Consider the following 18,505-nt stretch of genomic DNA (forward strand, 5'->3'; position numbering starts at 1 on the left):
TAAAACACAGCCAGCTGGTTTGAACAGGCAGGAGCAATGTGAGCTGGACCACCGGGTTGCAGCCAGCTGAGGAAAGTTATTAAAGGTGTATGTTGTCCCAAAGAAATCCAGTGGGCATCAACAGGGCTGTGCTCAAGAGGCAACTGCAGCACGGCTGTGGCTGCCGTGACCCCGCGTGTCCTGTGATCACCCTGTGGTCACAGCACTGACCCTCACTCAGCTCCTTGGGTCTTCACGCCCAAACCCCTGAAGAGCCTGCTGCTCTCGACCAGCAAACTTCCAGGGCCAGAGGGTGACCAGGAGTGCAAGTGATCATGATTAACGTGGTTTATTGGGCTGTAATAACATTTCTCAAGGTTTGGAAACACTGATAACACAATGCTTCCCCCCTACACCTTAAACCCACTCCAGGCTGAGGTCCTATGTCACTTTACCTTCCACTGTTCAAATCACAGAATAGCTTAAAAGTCATTGGAACTGGACTAAAAAAACGCCCAGGGGCCATCTGGCCGCAGAGGTACCCAGAAAAAGTGCATTTAATTATGTGAGGTGTTCAGAGGGATACAGGCGCACACCAAGTACCAGCACTAGTTTCCAAGCAAACACTGAACCTAGAGCTGTTAAAAATTCCGAATATTTTTTTAATCTTAAAAAAAAAAAAAAAAAAAAAAAAAAAAAAAAAAAAAGGTAAAACACCCATACGCAAGAAGAAGCAGACACGAGCGGCTGCCCCGGCGGGTACCCGCCGCCGCCGGCAGGGCGGCCGGGGCCGGGCCGGGGCCGGGCCGGGGCCATCCCCACAGGCCGCCCGGAGCCGCAGCCCGCGGGCGCCGCCATCTTGGCGCCGCCTCAGCGCCGCCCCGGGGGGCTCGCGGCGGCCATCTTGGGGCGGGGGGCGAAGGCCGCGCATCCGGCGGTTTTCGTAAAATTAATTCAGTTTGATTTAAACAACTGTAAATCGTCGTGTTTCAATCCCAGTTGGCTACCAAGCACCACGTAGCCACTCGCTTGCCCACAAGTGAGATCAGAGAGAATCAGAAGGGTAAAAGCTGGAGAATTCATGGGTTGAAAGAAAGTTTAATAGGAAAAACAGAAGCTGTGCACACAAGCAAAGGAAAACAGGGAATTAATTCCTGTGGGCAGGTGTTGTGCACCTCCAGAACAGGGCCCCATCCCACGGAATGGTGACGTGGGAAGACAAATGCCATCACTCCAAAAGTCCCCCACTTGCTCCTCCTTCTCCCCATTTATATCCTGAGTGGGATGTCTGATGGTCTGCGACATCCCGGCTGGGTCCCCTCCCAGTCTCTCAGGCACCCCCAGCCCCCTTCCCAGCCTGGTCCTGTAAGTGGCAGGACAGGCCTTGGCTCTGTGCAAGCTCCGCAATAATAAAAACGTCACTATATTCTCAACCCTGTCTTCAGAACAAATCCAGAACACGGCCCGGTGCCAGCCACTGGGAAGGAAATTAACCCTATCCTAGCCACAGGCATTGTGCTGGGTTGGCTTTGTGTGCGCTCTACCATCATGCGTAGCTTAATAAAGGGCCGATTTTTCCTGAAAATCTCTCCCGAATACCTTTCAGTGCTGTGCCAGCTCAACCGCAGAGGATGGCGGAGTTGCGGGTCTTGTGCCGAGTGTCCTGGGGCCCTCATGGCCGGGGATGCTGTAAGCACTTGTGACAGAGGGGTTGTGCAGGGAGTTCAGGCTGTGAGTGCGAGGGAGCGCAGGGCTGCAGAGAGCAGAGCGTGACAGAACCGAGCAGGGAAGGGGCATCGTGTGGTCAACAGGACCTCGACTGGGGAAAGAACTCAGGGAATGTGAAGGCTGGATATCAGTAAAAGGTTCTGCCCCCAGAGGGTAGTTGGGCACTGGATGTACTCCCCAGGGAACGGTCACAGCCCCACGGCTGCCAGAGCTCCAGGAGCGTTTGGGCAACACTCTCAGCACGGGATGGGATTGTTGGGGTGTCTGTGCAGAGCCAGGAGCTGACTCGATGATCCCTGTGGGACCCATCTCAGTATATTCCAAGGCTCTATGCAGGTGCCAGGGTAGTAGTATAGTCCGAAAGTGCTGCCAGGCTGCCCTGGAAAGTGTCGTACATCAGTCCATCAGAACCTCAGAGCAATCAGAACAAGGCAGTGTCGGGCTGTGAGGCCCAGCAAGAGCAGGTGAAGAGCAGGAATGGTTTTGGGGATGTGTTTAATAGAGCTGCAAAAGGAAGCAGAGCTCATCCTGGACACTCTGTCCTCTGTCAGTGGAGCAACTCCTGTTCTCCCCAGAGCCTGCTCTTCCCTGGTAGAGTGAAGGTGACTCCTTCATACAGCAGAAGGAATAATTTACAGTGCTCATCAGACTGCAACTTCGGGTGTTGTTCAGTTCCCCAAGTATTTAGTGAGGGAAATTTCAAGGACAGGTACTCAAACTCACTGAGTTTGCCTTGAGCCTGAACTTAACATCTAAATCCGAGCTCTGTTATAATTATACTATCACACATTATAGCTAGTTCCTTAACACCAGCGCTTATTTTTACAGCAAAAACCTCTGCTGTCTCATATCCTGCCTCTTTTTATAACTTAAATTTAGCTACCTCTTAGGCGTATTTTTTAAAATTATTTATTTATTTTATGTATTCATTTATTTTGGAGTAACCTAAAGATATCCTTCCCTTCATTAGCCTCATGCCATTATTCCAGGAAAGCAGGCCATCCCCAAGACTCGCTGGGTTGGTTAATTGCTGTGCACACACAAAGGGGAGCTAATCAGCTTTTCTTCAAGCATGTGTTCATATGTCAACACTTTTGCTACTGTCAGAAGCTTAAAAATGGAAACAGTTTTCTCTTTAAGAAAACAGGACCCAAATAAGGAGATGGAGTGCGGAAGATTCCTCTAGTGAGTCTGTTCCAGCTCATTCCTTAGAAAGGCTGTGGATAGAACACCGGAGAAGAGGCCAATAGATCTGGGTTTTGTCCAGGGGGCTCTGGGTTTAAAGCACTCTAAAACCACTTGTAGCTCATTTTCCCTGTGACTTGCCTGGGTACAACCTCCTTCTCTGTCCAAGCTGTTAAAAATCTAAAATTTTACTCATCAGATTCTTTTAGTTGCGTGACAAATCCAGCCTGTCCTTGAGCAAAAATGGAAGCTATCAAGAAAAAGATGCAGATGTTGAAGTTAGACAAGGAGAATGCCATTGACAGAGCAGAGCAGGCTGAGACAGATAAGAAGGCAGCTGAGGACAAATGCAAGCAGGTAAGTGGAAATGAAATCACTGGCTGTGTGTGTGCTGTGGAAAGAAGTGTAACAAAATACTGTGTGGCAATATTCTGAGTCAAAAAGCAAAATAATTTGAAGTCAGTTTTCTGTTAATCTTCTTTTGAAGTTTTTTGCCTTATTGTTATTCTTGCACAGCCAGGACTAGGCTGTAACTTCTCAGCCATCTCAGTCTTTCCAAAATTAACATCATCCACAGATTATTAACAGTACTTTGTCTAAGTTTCCTTGAATCTTACATAATTGTCCTAATTTTCTCATGCTTTGATTCCATGCAAAAGGTCTTTACATATTTAAAATCAAAGCTGTAAACCCTGACACCTGTAGGACTAGTGCTAATAGAGTTGGCTGTGTCTAAACATTAATTAAGCCTCTCCTTGAAGTGAATTAATAGTTCACTTCAAGTTCTTGGTGCAGAGAGTGCCCCTTAGAGGTGCCAGCTGAGACTCAACAGGAGATATGTTCTCTTATTTTTTTGGTCAAGAATAATGGAAAATATCTTAATTTGAATGCTGTTCTTTTAACAGAATTCTAATGGTAACATTGTCATACTCTTTTGCTTTTCAATGTCTTTATTTTGGGTGTCTGTCTCCTATTTGCGCTTTAGTATTTCCAGAATGATCTTGAAATGTTAGCTGACTACATTCACATTTTTACAGCACTTCTTGTAAAAGTACCACATCTTTCCCTTTTATGTTCTCTAAATTTGGCTGCTTCTACATCTTCTACACTGCTCTAATATGTTATAAGCATTCATCTCGCCTAATATTCCTTCTTCTTTAGAAAAATAAATCTTTGATCTTACTCCTCTTTTCTGAATTGTCTCAAATTTTTCAGCTTCTTTTTTCATGTGGGCACAGCACTCAAATAGTTACTTTAATATTCATATACAAAGCCAGCATCTACTTCATGCTGCTCACTGCCCCTCTGTTAGAACATCCAAGCAAGGTTTGTAGTTCTCTCACACTATCTGGTTACTGTCTGCAATATAACAACATTCCAGAATAGCACACTACCAAAAATGTCTTTTAAACTACCAGTGAAACTAAAATGAAGGAAGTACACCAAAACACAAACTATTTTGATAGAGTAAATTTCTGTGAAGGTGGAGCTAAATGGATAAATCAGTGTCTCAACAGACTGAGCTGTTTTGTGTTGCAAATGAAAGGATGAAGCAGATGGGTTTGCAGGCCCACCCTTATCAGCAGCAAGCCTTTGATAACGTGAATTCTTCAGGGAGCATGAGACAGTTTGTCACTAAACAGTCTCCCAGCAGGTTATAAATAGCACCATTCTAGTGAACAATATGGATTTATATGGTATGGAGGAGTCTGACCCTCATTGTATAATGAAGCATATGGTGTTGAGCCACAGTTAAAGAAGAGTCCAGGCTGGAAGGGACCTCCCGAGGTCACCGAGTCCCACCTATAGCAAGGCCAGCCCTGTTCCCTCCCACATCCAGAGTATCTCATTTGGGCTGAAATGTCCTGAACCACACACAAAGATCATTAAGGAAGGACAACTAATTCCTTTCAGCTGTACAGGAATTGAAAAGCTTCCCAAAAAATCACCAGGTAATAGTGTTTGAACAAACACTAAATGACATAATTTTAGAACATCTATAATTATGCTGCAAACTGTTTCAGGATGTCCAAAAAAAAAAGTGAAGTGAAAAAGGGCTTGTACTAAGTTCTGTATTAAACCAGATCCCGTGTGTGTGGTGGTAGGCAACGTAGTTCAAGGATGACATGTTTTTAATGATCCTTCCCTGGCAACTGCTACCTGTCATTCTCAGACTACTGTCACCAGCAGAACTTTGACCTGGTCTTTTGTGGCTTTTTGTATGCTATATTGGGTAAAACAAATAGTAAAGAGTGGTTTTATCATATTCAACTGTAACTCTGTAGCTGATACTACAGTTATGCTCACTTCAGTATGCTCGCTGTGGGTTTTTTTTTCTCTTGAAAGGTAGAGGATGAGCTGGTAGCTCTGCAGAAGAAGTTGAAAGGAACTGAAGATGAGCTGGATAAGTACTCAGAGGCTCTCAAAGATGCCCAGGAAAAACTGGAGCAGGCTGAGAAGAAGGCCACTGATGTATGTATCCATGGCTAACACTTGCCTGTAACTCTGCTCTGTGTATTTTGTATGCACTTCACTGGTCATGCACATTTTTGCCGGGGGATAGAAAGGCGGGGTTACGTGCAGGGTTTAAATTTCCTCTCCCCTCTGCTGAAGGGAGCAGGGCTATTCTGCACCGAGACCATGGCACACGCAGCTGCCCCCGGGAGCCGGCACCACTTGAGGCTCGATGGGCACCCGGAGGGGACCTGGTGGGACCCTCTGATGGGACCCTGGAGGACCTCTGTCCCCGCCCGAGACAGATGGGAATCCTTTAGGAAAGGAGACATCTCCTTTAATAGAAGTAAACAAAATGGTGACTTTTGATGGGAAATGGGACGGCAGCAGAACTATGCCGTGGCATAAGGATGCCCTTTGCCTTCATCCCCGCGGCAGGGTTAAAGGCCGGTCCAGGCTCCCCGCCGCACCCCGCCCCGTTGTGGCAGTGACGAAGGGCGGGCAGGGCCCGGCAGCGGCGTGCAAAGCTCCCCTTTGGGGGGCCGGGGGCGCGGGGAGCGCGGCTGCGGGGGCTGCGCGCCCCGAAGGGAGCGGGGCCGAGCGGGGCGGCCCCGGTGGGAGCGGGGCCGAGCGGGGCGGCCCCGAAGGGAGCGGGGCCGAGCGGGGCGGCCCCGGTGGGAGCGGGGCCGAGCGGGGCGGCCCCGAAGGGAGCGGGAGCGAGCGGGGCGGCCCCGGTGGGAGCGGGGCCGAGCGGGGCGGCCCCGAAGGGAACGGGAGCGAGCGGGGCGGCCCCGGTGGGAGCGGGGCCGAGCGGGGCGGCCCCGAAGGGAGCGGGAGCGAGCGGGGCGGCCCCGGCCCGGCCGTGCCCGCGCGGCTCCTCCGCCTACGTCACCCCTCCACCTCCAGCCGCGTGACGTCACCGGGCCATTGAAAGGCGCGGGCCCGCCACGTGCAGCACCTCCGCGCCCAGCCCGCCGTCCGCGCCGCGCCCATGGCCGCGCCGAGCTCCCTGGAAGCCGTCAAGAGGAAGATCCAGTGCCTGCAGCAACAGGCGGATGAGGCGGAGGATCGCGCCCAGGTCCTCCAGCGGGAGCTGGACCTGGAACGGGACCTGCGGGAGAAAGTGAGACCGCCCGAGCTGCCTGCTCGCCTCTCTCGGTCGCTCTCTCCCGGGCTGCTCCTTCCTTCCTGTCTCTGGCTCTCTCTCGCTGGGGCGCGCCCGGCTCTTCCCCGCTGCGGGAGGACGGCTTGGCCGCCGGCTGCCTCCATCCCTCGGCTGTCCCCGCGCTGCTCCGCTCCGCTCCGCTCCGCACTCACCGCCCGCGGGAGCCGCCGGCGCTGCCGCAGCGCCGCGCCCGCTCCATCCCGGCCCGTCCCGCGGGGGAGCCGGGCGCGGCGGCTGCTCGGCCCCGGCGCCCGCCGCTTATCGCGCTTTGGGGCCCATTCCTGCGGAAAAGGCGTTCGAGCACCGATGGGCACTGGGGAGCGGTTGAGAGTTTAGTAGGAAATGGCTGTTTAATTAGGGAAAAGCGCTGCATGACACGGAGCGGGGAGTTCCCGCCTCTCGGCGCCGCACCGCTGGCTTCAGCACAGCTGGGAAATGTCCGAACTGCTGAAAAATAACTTTCCGTCCTGGTTTTCACAGAGAAATGAGAATTCTCCGCTAGCGTGCGGCTCTCCCGGGGTTGGACAGCTGGTTTCACTTAGATTTGTGTGCGATCAGCCTTCCCGGCATCTTCCTGCTATTTTATCACATGTCAGCGAGTTAGTTTTACCGTATAAGGACTGCGGGCTGCTGCTGGGAGAGGTGGAGCCAGGCTCACCCCAGATTCCCAGTGGCTCCGGCTCCATAGCTTTGGAATCTTGCTGAATTGAAGTGTGACTTAAAAGTACCCTGTCTAGTGGAAGGAGTTGCTGCCACAGAACAGATGCCAGTTTTGTACGTGATCGATGCCTTGTGTACAAATCAGGAAGCTAAACACTGCACTGGGTAAAAACAGATGAAATGTTGGATAATTTATGACTAGAGGAATCCTGGGTCAGCTTCCATTTGGATCAGCCACTGAACTCCTTTCCAAGATGGCTCAGAAGTGAATGGAAACCACTTCCTCCAGCTTAGGAGTGGTCAGTGACCAAATTTGCTAAGCTGCAGCAGAACACTTCTTTTTTTTTTTTTTTTTTCCCAAAGTGTTTTAACATAAAGCATAAAACGGTCGCCCCTCCAGGGTCTATATCCTGTAAAAGTGTTTGGAAAAAAGAAATGTTCATCTTGTATATGGCAATCCTTCTCAGATTTGAGGACAATAAAGTGCACAAGCCTGGCAGTTATTAAAGCAGGGCTTTCTTTTCCTTCAAAAACATGCAATTAAAGGAGCCATATCTTAATAAATGCCTGTATGGACACTGGTTTGTCCATGTTGTCTGTATCAAGCATTTTTCCCAGCAATCTCTTCCATTTATTAACCAATCTATTTTTTGTACGTTAACAGTGTTCCAATTACTGGGTAGTTTATTCAATAATACACAAACATATTATTATTAAGAAATGCATCCTGCCTAATTCCTTAAGTACCACAGGAAGCAAAGTTAACTTATTTTAAGACTCTATCTAATTTTGTCCAAAAAGAAGCCTGACTCTGCCATGCTGAGGCCACTGTCTGTGCCCAGCTGACCACATAGATTCTACAGCATTTACAGGCTCGGGAGCCAGAATGGATCAAGAACTGGCTCAAACTTCACAGTGAGCTGTGACAGGGTGTCACTGGAACCAAGGGCAGAGAAATCAACGGTGAAGGTTTTGGAACTAAGCCATCGTGGAAACAGTTCATTTTTTAAGTTTAGATAGATGCAGCCCTGTGAAGTGCTCCAAAAATATCGATTTGAAATCCTGTAGAGTTCCTTTTTGTGTGGCAGGAATGATAAGTGCCATTAAAAAAAGAAAGGACAAGCACACACTCCATACCTTGACATTCCTGACATGCCACAGTTTAAGCAAACAAAAAAGCAGAGGCAGGAGGGCCCCTGAGCTCCCCTGCATGTCCCAGGGAGATGCTGTTGCAGTTTTAAGGAAACTGATTAGCTGGGAGCATTTGCCAGCAGCAAGTGGCCTGTGTAACCCCGTTCTGGGCGGTTTTTTCACGCAGGCTGAAGGTGAAGTGGCAGCTCTGAACAGACGCATCCAGCTCGTGGAAGAGGAGTTGGATCGTGCCCAGGAACGACTGGCCACAGCCCTGCAGAAACTGGAGGAGGCTGAGAAAGCAGCAGATGAGAGCGAGAGGTATGTTCCTTTTTTATTTTCTGTTGTTAAAAAAATGAATATATATGAATAAAATATTCTTGGGTAATTTAGTGTCTGCATGTGCTAATGTCGCCTGCAAGTCAGAGACTTGAAACTTTTTTACAAGCTTGATTGGGTAATTCCATTGGCCTTGATGAACACAATGGTCATAATGAGCCACTTTTGGGTTACAAATACCAAATTCCACCTTCTGAAGTTGAGATACAAGTACCAAAATGCTTCTACATTAAACATGCTTTGACTTCTGCAGAGGAATGAAGGTTATTGAGAACAGAGCGATGAAAGATGAAGAGAAAATGGAAATTCAGGAAATGCAGTTGAAGGAGGCCAAGCACATTGCTGAAGAAGCCGACCGCAAGTATGAGGAGGTAAAAGGGAGAAGGAAACAGTGAAACGTACAGGAGAGCCATGAACAATAACATGACTCCTCAGTTTAGTCCCTCTGTTCAGTTGGCACTGGGTGGTGCTTCAACCTTGGAATGTTCCCAACAAGGAGGAATTTTAATAGTGATTTGCAGCATCTTAGGTACCTCATGCTAAAAATACTGCAAAGTCAAACTAATTGGGAAGGGCTGTTACATCTGTGGGTGTATGCTTTAACCTAATTTCCTTATTCCAGAGGAAGCAGGAACAGGGCACTTACTTCTGAGTGCTTTTTGAAATCTCTAAGGAAGGTGTCTCAGCCTGTGGCAGGGGATGGAACTAGACAGCTTTTGAGGTTCCTCCCAACCCAAGCCATGCTGCGACTCTGTGAACTATAGACTGGCCTGACACAGCTGTTGTCTTTTTACAGGTTGCCCGTAAACTGGTTATTTTGGAGGGTGAACTGGAAAGAGCTGAGGAGCGTGCAGAGGTGTCTGAAGTGTGAGTAACTTTTTAGAATACAGTGAAGATCAACACTACATTTCATTAAAAAAATCTCCTGGTCAGCAGGCATGTAGTCAGTACTTGTAGAAAAGTTTGTTTGTACACTATATACCTGGTTTTCTTCTTTTAGACTTAATTACTTCCTCCCTTGTATTTTTTAGACTCCAAATCATAACAGGAACACTACTAATTCATTCTTCTATTTTCCCCTTACAGGAAATGTAGTGACCTCGAAGAGGAGTTAAAGAACGTCACAAACAACCTCAAATCTTTGGAAGCTCAATCTGAAAAGGTTGGTTCTTTCAGTAAACTAAAGGATATGGGCAAAGCCAAAACTTTTAAATAGAATTCATAGAAATAAACCAGAAATATAAAGCAAATGAGAGGTTTTACCTGCCTGCTTGTGGATATCACTCCATCAGTTCTGCTCAAACAAGCCTGAAGGTCTGGGGGAGAAGAGAAAAGCACGGAAATGGTGTTTGCAGCTGTTGTAAAAGGAAGAGTGCTTATAAATAGGTCACAGTTTCATAAACATTTATTATTGTTGCTACAACTTCCATTAAAAAGTGTTTATTGTTTTCACAGTACTCGGAAAAAGAAGATAAATATGAAGAAGAAATCAAGATTCTCTCTGACAAGCTGAAAGAAGTAAGTTTGGCCATCCCCAAACTGTGTTTGGGCATAATCTTTTGAGGAGCATCCACTGATGCTATTTCAACTTTTTTAGGCTGAAACTCGTGCGGAATTTGCAGAGAGAACTGTCGCCAAACTGGAAAAATCTATTGATGACCTGGAAGGTATGGAATGACTCAAGATTCTTTAAAAGTGGTCAGTTTCAAGTCAGAGAACACATTCTGGGAGTGGATGGTGCATTTTATTGGGAAAGAACAGCAGCACTCGTCAGGCATATTGGAAGATTGGTGTGATGTGTCCACTGGGCACCTGCCCTGTGTGGTGGAAGTTCTCCTGAAAAAGGTTTTCTTTCATAAAGTTCGTAACAGGGACCTGATTTTGGCCAACTTACAAATAGAGGGACTCAAGGGCTCAAGATCCCCACCCTATTTAATCTGCTTACTGGAAAATAATTGTGAGATTACAAAAAGACAAAAAGTTCACATAGGTGAAACTTCTGACCAGGCAGCTGTGTGGGTATTTTGCTTTCCTTCTGATACTCAACTACGCCTCTGTTTTCTTCTTTCGTTTTCCTCCCCATCTCCTTTGGCTGCTGTTGCCTTTTGCCTGTCTACGTTCTCCTCCTGTGGCCTCTTCCCTGCATCTCTTGCTGGCCTGTTCCTGCTGCCCTCGTGACTGACAGATGAGCTCTACGCTCAGAAGCTGAAGTACAAAGCCATCAGTGAGGAGCTGGACCATGCCCTCAACGATATGACCTCTTTGTGACCTGTGACCTGCCCTTGTGTGGGGACGCAGGGGGCTCCCACTCACTGTGCTTCTCAAGCTTTTCTTGCCTGTAATCCCTGTCACTCCCGTGCCACTTCCACAAGCAACCCTTCCACCTCTGTGGGAACTGAGCTCAATAAAACACGATTACTCTACCTTTCATCTTTCAGGATTTACTTCATAATAAATCACCTCAAATACACTGGTGAAAACACATTCAGCTCCTCATGTGGGGTTGGGCAAGACATGGTCCGGATGGGGCAGGACCTGGCTCTGGCAAACACTTGATTTTTAGTGTTCCCAGGAATGCAGGCATCAGCGAAAAGTTTTAAGTGCACTCAGTGTTCACTTGTGCTCCACCAGCCTAGTTAAAAACCTCCAGTCCAAGAAAACCTCCAGTCCAGTCCAGCAGGATGTGTCCTATAAATGACACAATGACACATTAAAACACAGGTCTTTCACATTACATGGCATGTCCAAAAACCTCCCTTAAGGACAGCAGTTACAAAAAATTGGCCCCATTTTGATGATACAGCTGTAAAGGTGTCTTAAATATGAGGGTAAGTTACCCCAGATTTTATTTAAAGAGAAAAGGCTATAAAATAATGTGATTTAAATCTCATGGTTTTCTTCTTTCTCACCAGAAAAACTTGCTCAAGCCAAAGAGGAGAACTTGGGCTTGCACCAGACACTGGACCAGACGCTAAATGAACTGAACTGTATATGAGAGGCGCAGAGCTGACAGCACCCAACAGGCACCAGCCCTGTCCCTTCATCCTTCCTCTCTCCTTTCTCTCTCTCTATCCTGGAAAAGCCAATTAAGTTATGACCAGCACAGCCACACGACAGCCTCTGGGCATCCCTCGGGGCCACCTCAACCCGAGAGAGCCCGGGGAGGCCCCGCCGCCCCGGGCTGCTGCCTGTCCCGTGCCTGGCTGTTCCTCACGGTTCCTTAGTCCTTTCATATAAACCTCGGTAGAAGCTGCACCCGAGCGGTGGCGCCACCTCCGCGGGCACCCGTCCCTGCCGTTTCATATTAAACAATTTCTCAAAGTACCGAGGGCTCTTCGCGGCTTTTTGTACCGCTGCTGCTCGGGGGCGTGACGTCACGGTGCGGGCAGTGACGAGCGTGACGTCACTATGTCACCGGCCGGCCCCTCCCGTCCTTGGCCGGACGTGACGGGTCACTGGCGTTGGGGCCGACAGCCAATTGCAGCTCCGCTCACACCCGGGTCAAGGCCGCCCGCCAATGGCGTGCCGGCTCCGTGCGCTCTCCGCTGGGCTCGGCCAATGAGCGTGTGGCGGACGGGGCCGGTGCCCACCAACATGGCGAAGACCTACGACTACCTGTTCAAGCTGTTGCTGATCGGCGACTCGGGCGTGGGCAAGACCTGTGCCCTGTTCCGCTTCTCCGAGGACGCCTTCAACGCCACCTTCATCTCCACCATCGGTGAGCGCCGGCCGGGACCGCGCCTCGCTGCGCTGCACACCGGCCCGCCCGGGGGTCCCGCGGGGGCGGCGGCGGCTCGTCCCGTTCGGGGTTTGGCGGCGGCTCCGGCCTCGGGCCGCGGGATCGGAGGGGCGGGTTCGCTGCCGTGGCGGGGGACTCTGTACGGGGATCTGGGAGCCGGCCGGTGCTGCTGGGGAGGAGCGGGGAGGGAGCACTGGGGACGTGGAACTGAGCAGCACAATTGAAGGGAAAGCCGTTGGATTTGACCTTTCGGCAGGAATCCTGAGTAAAGTGATTGGTTCTCCTTTCAGGTATCGATTTTAAAATTAGAACGATAGAGCTCGATGGCAAGAGAATCAAGCTGCAGATCTGGTAAGGCTTCTCTGCTGCAGTGGGCGCCTGATGGCTGGAGCTCTGTGGTGTGCGTATCCAGTTATGCTGTTCAGTAGTTTATGATATCATAGAACCCAAAAAGTGGTTGTAGTGTTCTGAAGACTGGTTCAAATTCATTTAAATCTTTTGCTAGTGTTAACTTGGAGGTGGTTTGCGTGAGCCCCGTGTTCTGTCTGTTCCAGGGACACGGCCGGGCAGGAGCGATTCCGGACCATCACAACCGCCTACTACAGGGGAGCCATGGTAGGGGCAAATCGGTGATCCTGTGACAGGGGTCGTGATAAACCCAGCTGGGTGGGTCGGGTCAGCGGGGTCTGACGTGGAACGCTCACAGCTGACCCTCTCCAGAGTGGTGGTCTGCCAGGCTGGGCACTCACAGCTGTGCCCCTGCTCCGAGTGGTGCTGGAGCTGTGCTGGGATGATACGGGACTTTGGAAAGGCAGCTTCCTCCGTGTTTTGCTCTATTAATACATGTCCTGCACACCTTATCTCACTGGCATTAACTGGGAGCCAGTTGTTAAAAATAGCCACTGTTGGGTTGCTCTTCTCTGCTGTAGATAAATCTTTAATTCCTGCTGAAACAATCTTTTTCTTTACTTTTAGGGCATTATGTTAGTGTATGACATCACCAATGAAAAGTCTTTTGAAAATATTCGGAACTGGGTGAGAAATATTGAAGAGGTAATTTTACTCTTTACTTATTACTGACTGTTTAAGGTGTCATTTCTTCGTCTGAAAGTAATTGAAGCCTAATTGCTTCAGAAGCATTACATTTCATCATGTGCTGCAGGGTACTTGGAAGGTAAGTGGGATGGAAATCAGTAATAGCTTCTGGAATACCTTGGCTGGTAGTAATTTGCTGTGAGGGCTGTAGCCTCTGTACTTCTGAGGGCACCTAATGGGCGGTTTCCTGCCACAGCTATTGATCCAACAACTGCCATGGTGCAGGTAACATGCTGGGATGAGGGGTTGGGGGGGCCTGGGAATCTGTGGAAGATTCTCAGGACTGGCATCTCTGTGTTGGGTGCTCCATGGGTGCCTCATCTGTCTGACAATGTTTATCTACAAAAGCCAAGGCCAAGTCTCTGGTCTATGTTTGTCTCAGCATGCCTCTCCAGATGTTGAGAAAATGATCCTGGGGAACAAATGTGATGCAAATGACAAAAGACAAGTCTCTAGAGAGCAAGGGGAGAAGGTAAGTGCCGTGGCTTCCATGTATTTTGACTTAGGCTTTTCAGAGTCTAAAAACGGCACTGATGATTGTCTGCATGCTGCCATGGTACCACAGTGGTGTTCCTGAGTGGAATGTCTGAACATTCCCCAGGCTGTCATGGCAATGCTTTTCCCCACTGGGATCGAAAGCAGAACCTGTGTTAAGGATTCTTGTGACTTATGTAACAGATGCAAGGCAACGAGTGGCACTTTTCTAAAAAGATGCTAGAGTTGAACATGGAGAAAATGTCTGTTTTGGCTGAAAGCCACTGAGACAAGGTAGATGGGATTGTCTTTTCTGATGTTAGGTGTTACTTAGTCGGGGCAGAGGTTTTTTTCTGCACTGTGGTTATGAGACTGACAAGGTATCTATGCAAGAAACAAATGAAAAAGAGCAAGTTAAAATGTGTTCAGAGTGTAAAAGAGCAGAGCAAATCCAGTGAGAACAGATGCCAATTGCAGTGAGATTCAGTTCCTAATTTTTGCAAATTGTTCTGCATGAGTAAATCCCCAACTCCACTGACTGGTGGCAGCAGGGACAGAGGCTGTGCCCAGGGCTGTGTTTGGAGCTGTTCCTGCAATTGTTCAACTAATGTGCAATCTGCTTTTGTTCAGCTTGCCGCAAGTTTTGGGATTAAATTCATGGAGACCAGTGCAAAAGCAAATATAAACATAGAGAATGTAAGTACTTAAGCCTTTCTCTTGTATTTACTGTCCTCTTTGTGCAAACCAGCAGCGGAGACAGTTGCCCATCCTGGTGGGATGCAGAACTCCGTTGTTGGGTACCACAGACGGGTTGTTAAGCACTTGTCTGGCTGGGGGAGCCGCTGTGGCTGTGGGGCTCAGAAAGAAGATTGTGGAGCTAGAGAAGGAGCATTAAAACCTGGAGCAGAAGGAAAAGTACTGAAAGCCTAACATTCCTTTATAGTATGTTGAAACTTGGGAAGGCAGCTTATTGCTAAACAAAACTTAGAAAACATTTTATTTACCCTGTAACACTGAACTGTTTGACTTGTCACAGGCATTTTTCACTCTTGCAAGAGATATCAAAGCAAAAATGGACAAGAAGTTGGTGAGTAACTTTGACTTCATCCATGCTGGATTTAAATAGGAATAAAAAAGCAAACCAAAAGCTACATTGCAAGAACTGTTTCACACTGTATAAAAATGTATCATAGTCTCTCAAGAAGGATCACTGAAAGTTCTAGAAATGTATTTTTAGTTTGTCAAGCTATGCTCTGACATTGGCTGTCTGCATTTCAGGAATTAGCTGCAATGGTTGAGGTTTTCTAAATAGGATTATTTGTTATTTGTTTTATCAAAAGTCAGGTGACGGGTAGAGCAGTTTAATGACATTTCTCACTCTTGCAGTCTGAAAATCACATAAATTAGAGGAGGCACACATCATTCTTCGAGGTAGAAACTTCAAACCATTTAAGAATAGGTAAAGAATTAATGGTTTTGGAAAATCTTTGCATGAATATCCTAAGAAAAATTGGGTTGTCTTTTTACAACAAATAAGTGCATAATGATGTTGGATTGTTCCTTAGGGTTCTGAAATGAAGCTAATGAATGTTCTTTCTACTCTTACTGATATTTCCACCTTCATGTGACCAGACATGAATTGATGCGGTGGGATATTTTGAGTCTTGCTGACGATTCCTAGGCCTTTCAACAAGAGCCAGACATGCCCTGTAATTTATTGGTTTTTAATCTCAGCTGTCTTGGAGTTAATGGAAGCTGAGGCAAAGGTGCAGTGTGAGCAGGTTGAAGCCAAAAGCTGCAGATGCAGTTCTCCAGTTTTTTGTCGTGGGTAGTATAAGACTTGGATGAATGAGTGAAGCCTCTTATTGATAGTGGGAAAGGTTTCTGTGTATGTCAGGCTTGGTTCAACAGAATGGCCAGATGAAGTATGGATGGAAGCATCTGTAAAGTATAAATAAGTAACTGGATATTCTTTCCATCTTCAGGAAGGCAATAGTCCTCAAGGCAGCAACCAGGGAGTCAAAATCACACAAGACCAGCAAAAGAAAAGCAGCTTTTTCCGATGTGTTCTTCTGTGAGGGACATGGCCTTAATCTGAGCTGGACTGTGCCTGTGCTAAGTGAGGTTTCCTCTTTCTGTGGACTTAGTGCTCCCAACGTACCTTGTCACTTTGTGACCATCTGAATAAGAAATGGTTTATTTTGGTAATTGTCTGACTCTTCAGTTTTGGAGATGATACAAGTTTATTTTTGTCAGAATGCCACTGGGCATGTGTATTGTCTAGCAGGGGAAGAACTGATCACATGTGACCTGGGATGCAGCACCATTGCTGACAGACTTCAATCTCTATTCGTATCTGTCACGTATGCAGTTTAGAAAGATGAAGTTACGATCAAAATAAGAAATTTAAATGCCACTGTTAATAAAGTACAGGTGTGCATACATGGTACACGGGCATATCCAGTGTGTAGCTGCAGAACAGTGGCATGAGACCATCCCAGAAATGCACCGAGGTGAGCAGTGCAGGCTGATGCCTTCCCAGGAGGTACAAGGGAGCTTTCTGCAGCTCCACCTCTTTACTACTACAGATAAACTCCTTTACCTGCCTGTCTCTTACTCAGTTGTGTTGCTTTACTTTATTGTCTTACTCTAGACAATCCACAAGTACAATTGAAGTTTTAAAAAAATTGTCCTCAAAGAAATCTCTATTTTTTTTAAAAAAGAATGTGTGCTGTAAATAGAATGGGTCCTTTCCATTCGTAATTCATTCATGTTAGACTTGACTGTGCTTAATTAAGTACTCCAGACATGCAGACGTGTTTTAACAGGAGCTAAGTCCTGTACAGATGATCTCTCATCTGTTTTTGGAGAACTAGGGTCAGGCAGGGACACTTACACAAAATCTGTCACCTTACAATAGGTGGCTTTACCACTCTCCAGCTGGGAATGACTCCAGATCTATCATGACACAGTAGGTAGTTCTAAGTCATGACAAGGAAACATACTGCACTACTCCCAGTTGTGTGTTCCCAAGCACACTTGCTCACATATGCAAATAAATGTTGCACACCAGAACACTTTCTGAAAAGAGACTCCCTGAGACTGAGACTGGCCTTGCTGCTGGGTGTTGGTCACTGCAGCCGTCAGGCAGCAACAGCCTGTTCCCAGCGTGTGTCAGTGCATGTCCAGTCCTCACAGGAGCAGTCTGTGTTACTCATTCCCACAAACCCAGTTCAGTACATTCCCATGTGTGAAATGCAAGAGCCAAGTGCAGCTCCTCGGTGGGTGTTGCTCTCAGGTCAGCCTGACTCTGGATTAGACTGACAAAAGGACCAGTAAGAGCATCAGCTTCTGAGGCTGCTGCCAGGGGATGGCAGTGATGGTGTACCTGCCACAGGGAACACCCCAGCTGTGTCCTGCAGCTCGCTGGAACTGAAACATGCTTTGTTTACATTGACAACTGCACTTAAGGGTAAAATAAAGTTGATTTTGAAGTTGAATTTACTCACCAGTTTTGTTTTCTTCAAGTTTGTGGTATTGAACTCTGGGCCTCAGAGTAGCACTAGTAAGTGTTGCTGTAGTTAAATATCTGCTGGATTCACAATTAAACTGTATAAATCTGCAGCATGCAGTTGGGCCCAATAGGAATACTGCCTGTTCTAAAATGGAAGAAGATTTCACTGTGTAAGTTACTGGTTTATAAAAATGCATTTTAGATGCATTCAGATGATCTCTGTCCTGATTAAAGCTTTCCTCTAACCGGAACCTTATGATGGTTTGGTTTTTTGTTTACTTTTTTTTGGCTTTTTAGCAGGACTTGATGAACGTGCCCTGTAGTGGATTTAGACACAGATGTATTTGTAGGATAAAACCATGTTAAGTTACTGAGGAGGCTTCTAGACAGTGTGCTTCAGAGTGTAGTTAACACAGACCTGTAGGCTTGACAAGCAGCGTCTCTGTCTTGAGCTAAGAATGTTTTTAAAGAGTTTGTGTGTGCTTCAAGAAATGATTGAGGCTCAACTGGGTTGATGATAAGACAGGCTGAATTTCCTCCATAACTGTGTAACAATTTGCTTCTGGCATACTAATAACTGTGGATTGTCTTGCATCTATCTTATGCTTTATACAGCCAGATGCTGAGCCAGATTTATTTTTCAGAGTGACTGGAAAAATTGGTGGTTTATCTGATCTGATATCATGGGTCTGCCATGATGCTGGTTCTTGCCTGTGGACTGTATCAATAACTCATTTCAAGATGGGAAAGCAAACCATATTCATTTACAAGTGGGTAAAACATGAAGGATGGTATTGTGATTTTTTCACTCATTTTCTAAATCTGAAGTAACTCTTGCATTCAGAATTCTTTGTGAATTCCTTCTGTTTAAACTTACACTGGTTGTTGCATGTGTTTATGTACCTAATTATAACATTATTTCCTTTGGTTGGGTTTACGAACAACAACATTACTGCTTGATCTCAGGAAGTCTCATACAATTACTGTGACTACAGTCATCACTGTCCTTCTGGGTATGAAGGCTCTGCACAGACTTTAAAAC

The 18,505-nt window shown here is 47.2% G+C and overlaps 2 protein-coding genes across 5 annotated transcripts; both read left to right on the forward strand.

Moving 5' to 3' along the window:
* The first annotated feature begins 2,969 nt into the window (after positions 1-2,969).
* Positions 2,970-11,965, forward strand: TPM4 (tropomyosin 4). Of its 4 annotated transcripts, none has more exons than XM_066205635.1 (9): positions 2,970-3,249; positions 5,239-5,364; positions 8,490-8,623; positions 8,895-9,012; positions 9,438-9,508; positions 9,728-9,803; positions 10,097-10,159; positions 10,239-10,308; positions 10,827-11,064. In XM_066205635.1, the coding sequence occupies exons 1-9, from the start codon at positions 3,136-3,138 to the stop codon at positions 10,907-10,909; spliced, it is 855 nt and encodes a 284-aa protein (XP_066061732.1). In that variant the 5' UTR covers positions 2,970-3,135; the 3' UTR covers positions 10,910-11,064. The 4 variants fall into 4 exon arrangements, with proteins under 4 accessions (XP_066061732.1, XP_066061731.1, XP_066061733.1 ...); XM_066205634.1 differs by lacking the exon at positions 10,827-11,064 and adding an exon at positions 11,554-11,965 and having other exon boundaries at positions 2,974-3,249; XM_066205636.1 differs by lacking the exons at positions 2,970-3,249; positions 5,239-5,364; positions 10,827-11,064 and adding exons at positions 6,253-6,469; positions 11,554-11,965.
* A 130-nt stretch (positions 11,966-12,095) lies between these two features.
* Positions 12,096-17,854, forward strand: RAB8A (RAB8A, member RAS oncogene family). Its single transcript, XM_066205638.1, has 8 exons — positions 12,096-12,359; positions 12,671-12,731; positions 12,935-12,995; positions 13,356-13,433; positions 13,858-13,947; positions 14,580-14,645; positions 14,986-15,036; positions 15,935-17,854. The coding sequence occupies exons 1-8, from the start codon at positions 12,200-12,202 to the stop codon at positions 16,025-16,027; spliced, it is 660 nt and encodes a 219-aa protein (XP_066061735.1). The 5' UTR covers positions 12,096-12,199; the 3' UTR covers positions 16,028-17,854.
* Positions 17,855-18,505: the final 651 nt, after the last annotated feature.

The sequence above is a fragment of the Chamaea fasciata genome, unplaced genomic scaffold (assembly GCF_029207755.1).
Source record: "Chamaea fasciata isolate MVZ Bird 193981 ecotype frontalis unplaced genomic scaffold, bChaFas1.0.hap1 SCAF_28, whole genome shotgun sequence".
Taxonomy (NCBI): domain Eukaryota; kingdom Metazoa; phylum Chordata; class Aves; order Passeriformes; family Sylviidae; genus Chamaea; species Chamaea fasciata.

Coding starts and splice junctions, on each gene's coding strand:
- TPM4 (XM_066205635.1), top strand. CDS start 3,136: ATGGAAGCTATCAAGAAAAAGATGCAGATGTTGAAGTTAGACAAGGAG. Junction 3,250..5,238: donor CTGAGGACAAATGCAAGCAG/GTAAGTGGAAAT, acceptor TTCTCTTGAAAG/GTAGAGGATGAGCTGGTAGC. Junction 9,013..9,437: donor CCGACCGCAAGTATGAGGAG/GTAAAAGGGAGA, acceptor GTCTTTTTACAG/GTTGCCCGTAAACTGGTTAT.
- RAB8A (XM_066205638.1), top strand. CDS start 12,200: ATGAGCGTGTGGCGGACGGGGCCGGTGCCCACCAACATGGCGAAGACC. Junction 13,948..14,579: donor CTAGAGAGCAAGGGGAGAAG/GTAAGTGCCGTG, acceptor GCTTTTGTTCAG/CTTGCCGCAAGTTTTGGGAT. Junction 15,037..15,934: donor CAAAAATGGACAAGAAGTTG/GTGAGTAACTTT, acceptor TTCCATCTTCAG/GAAGGCAATAGTCCTCAAGG.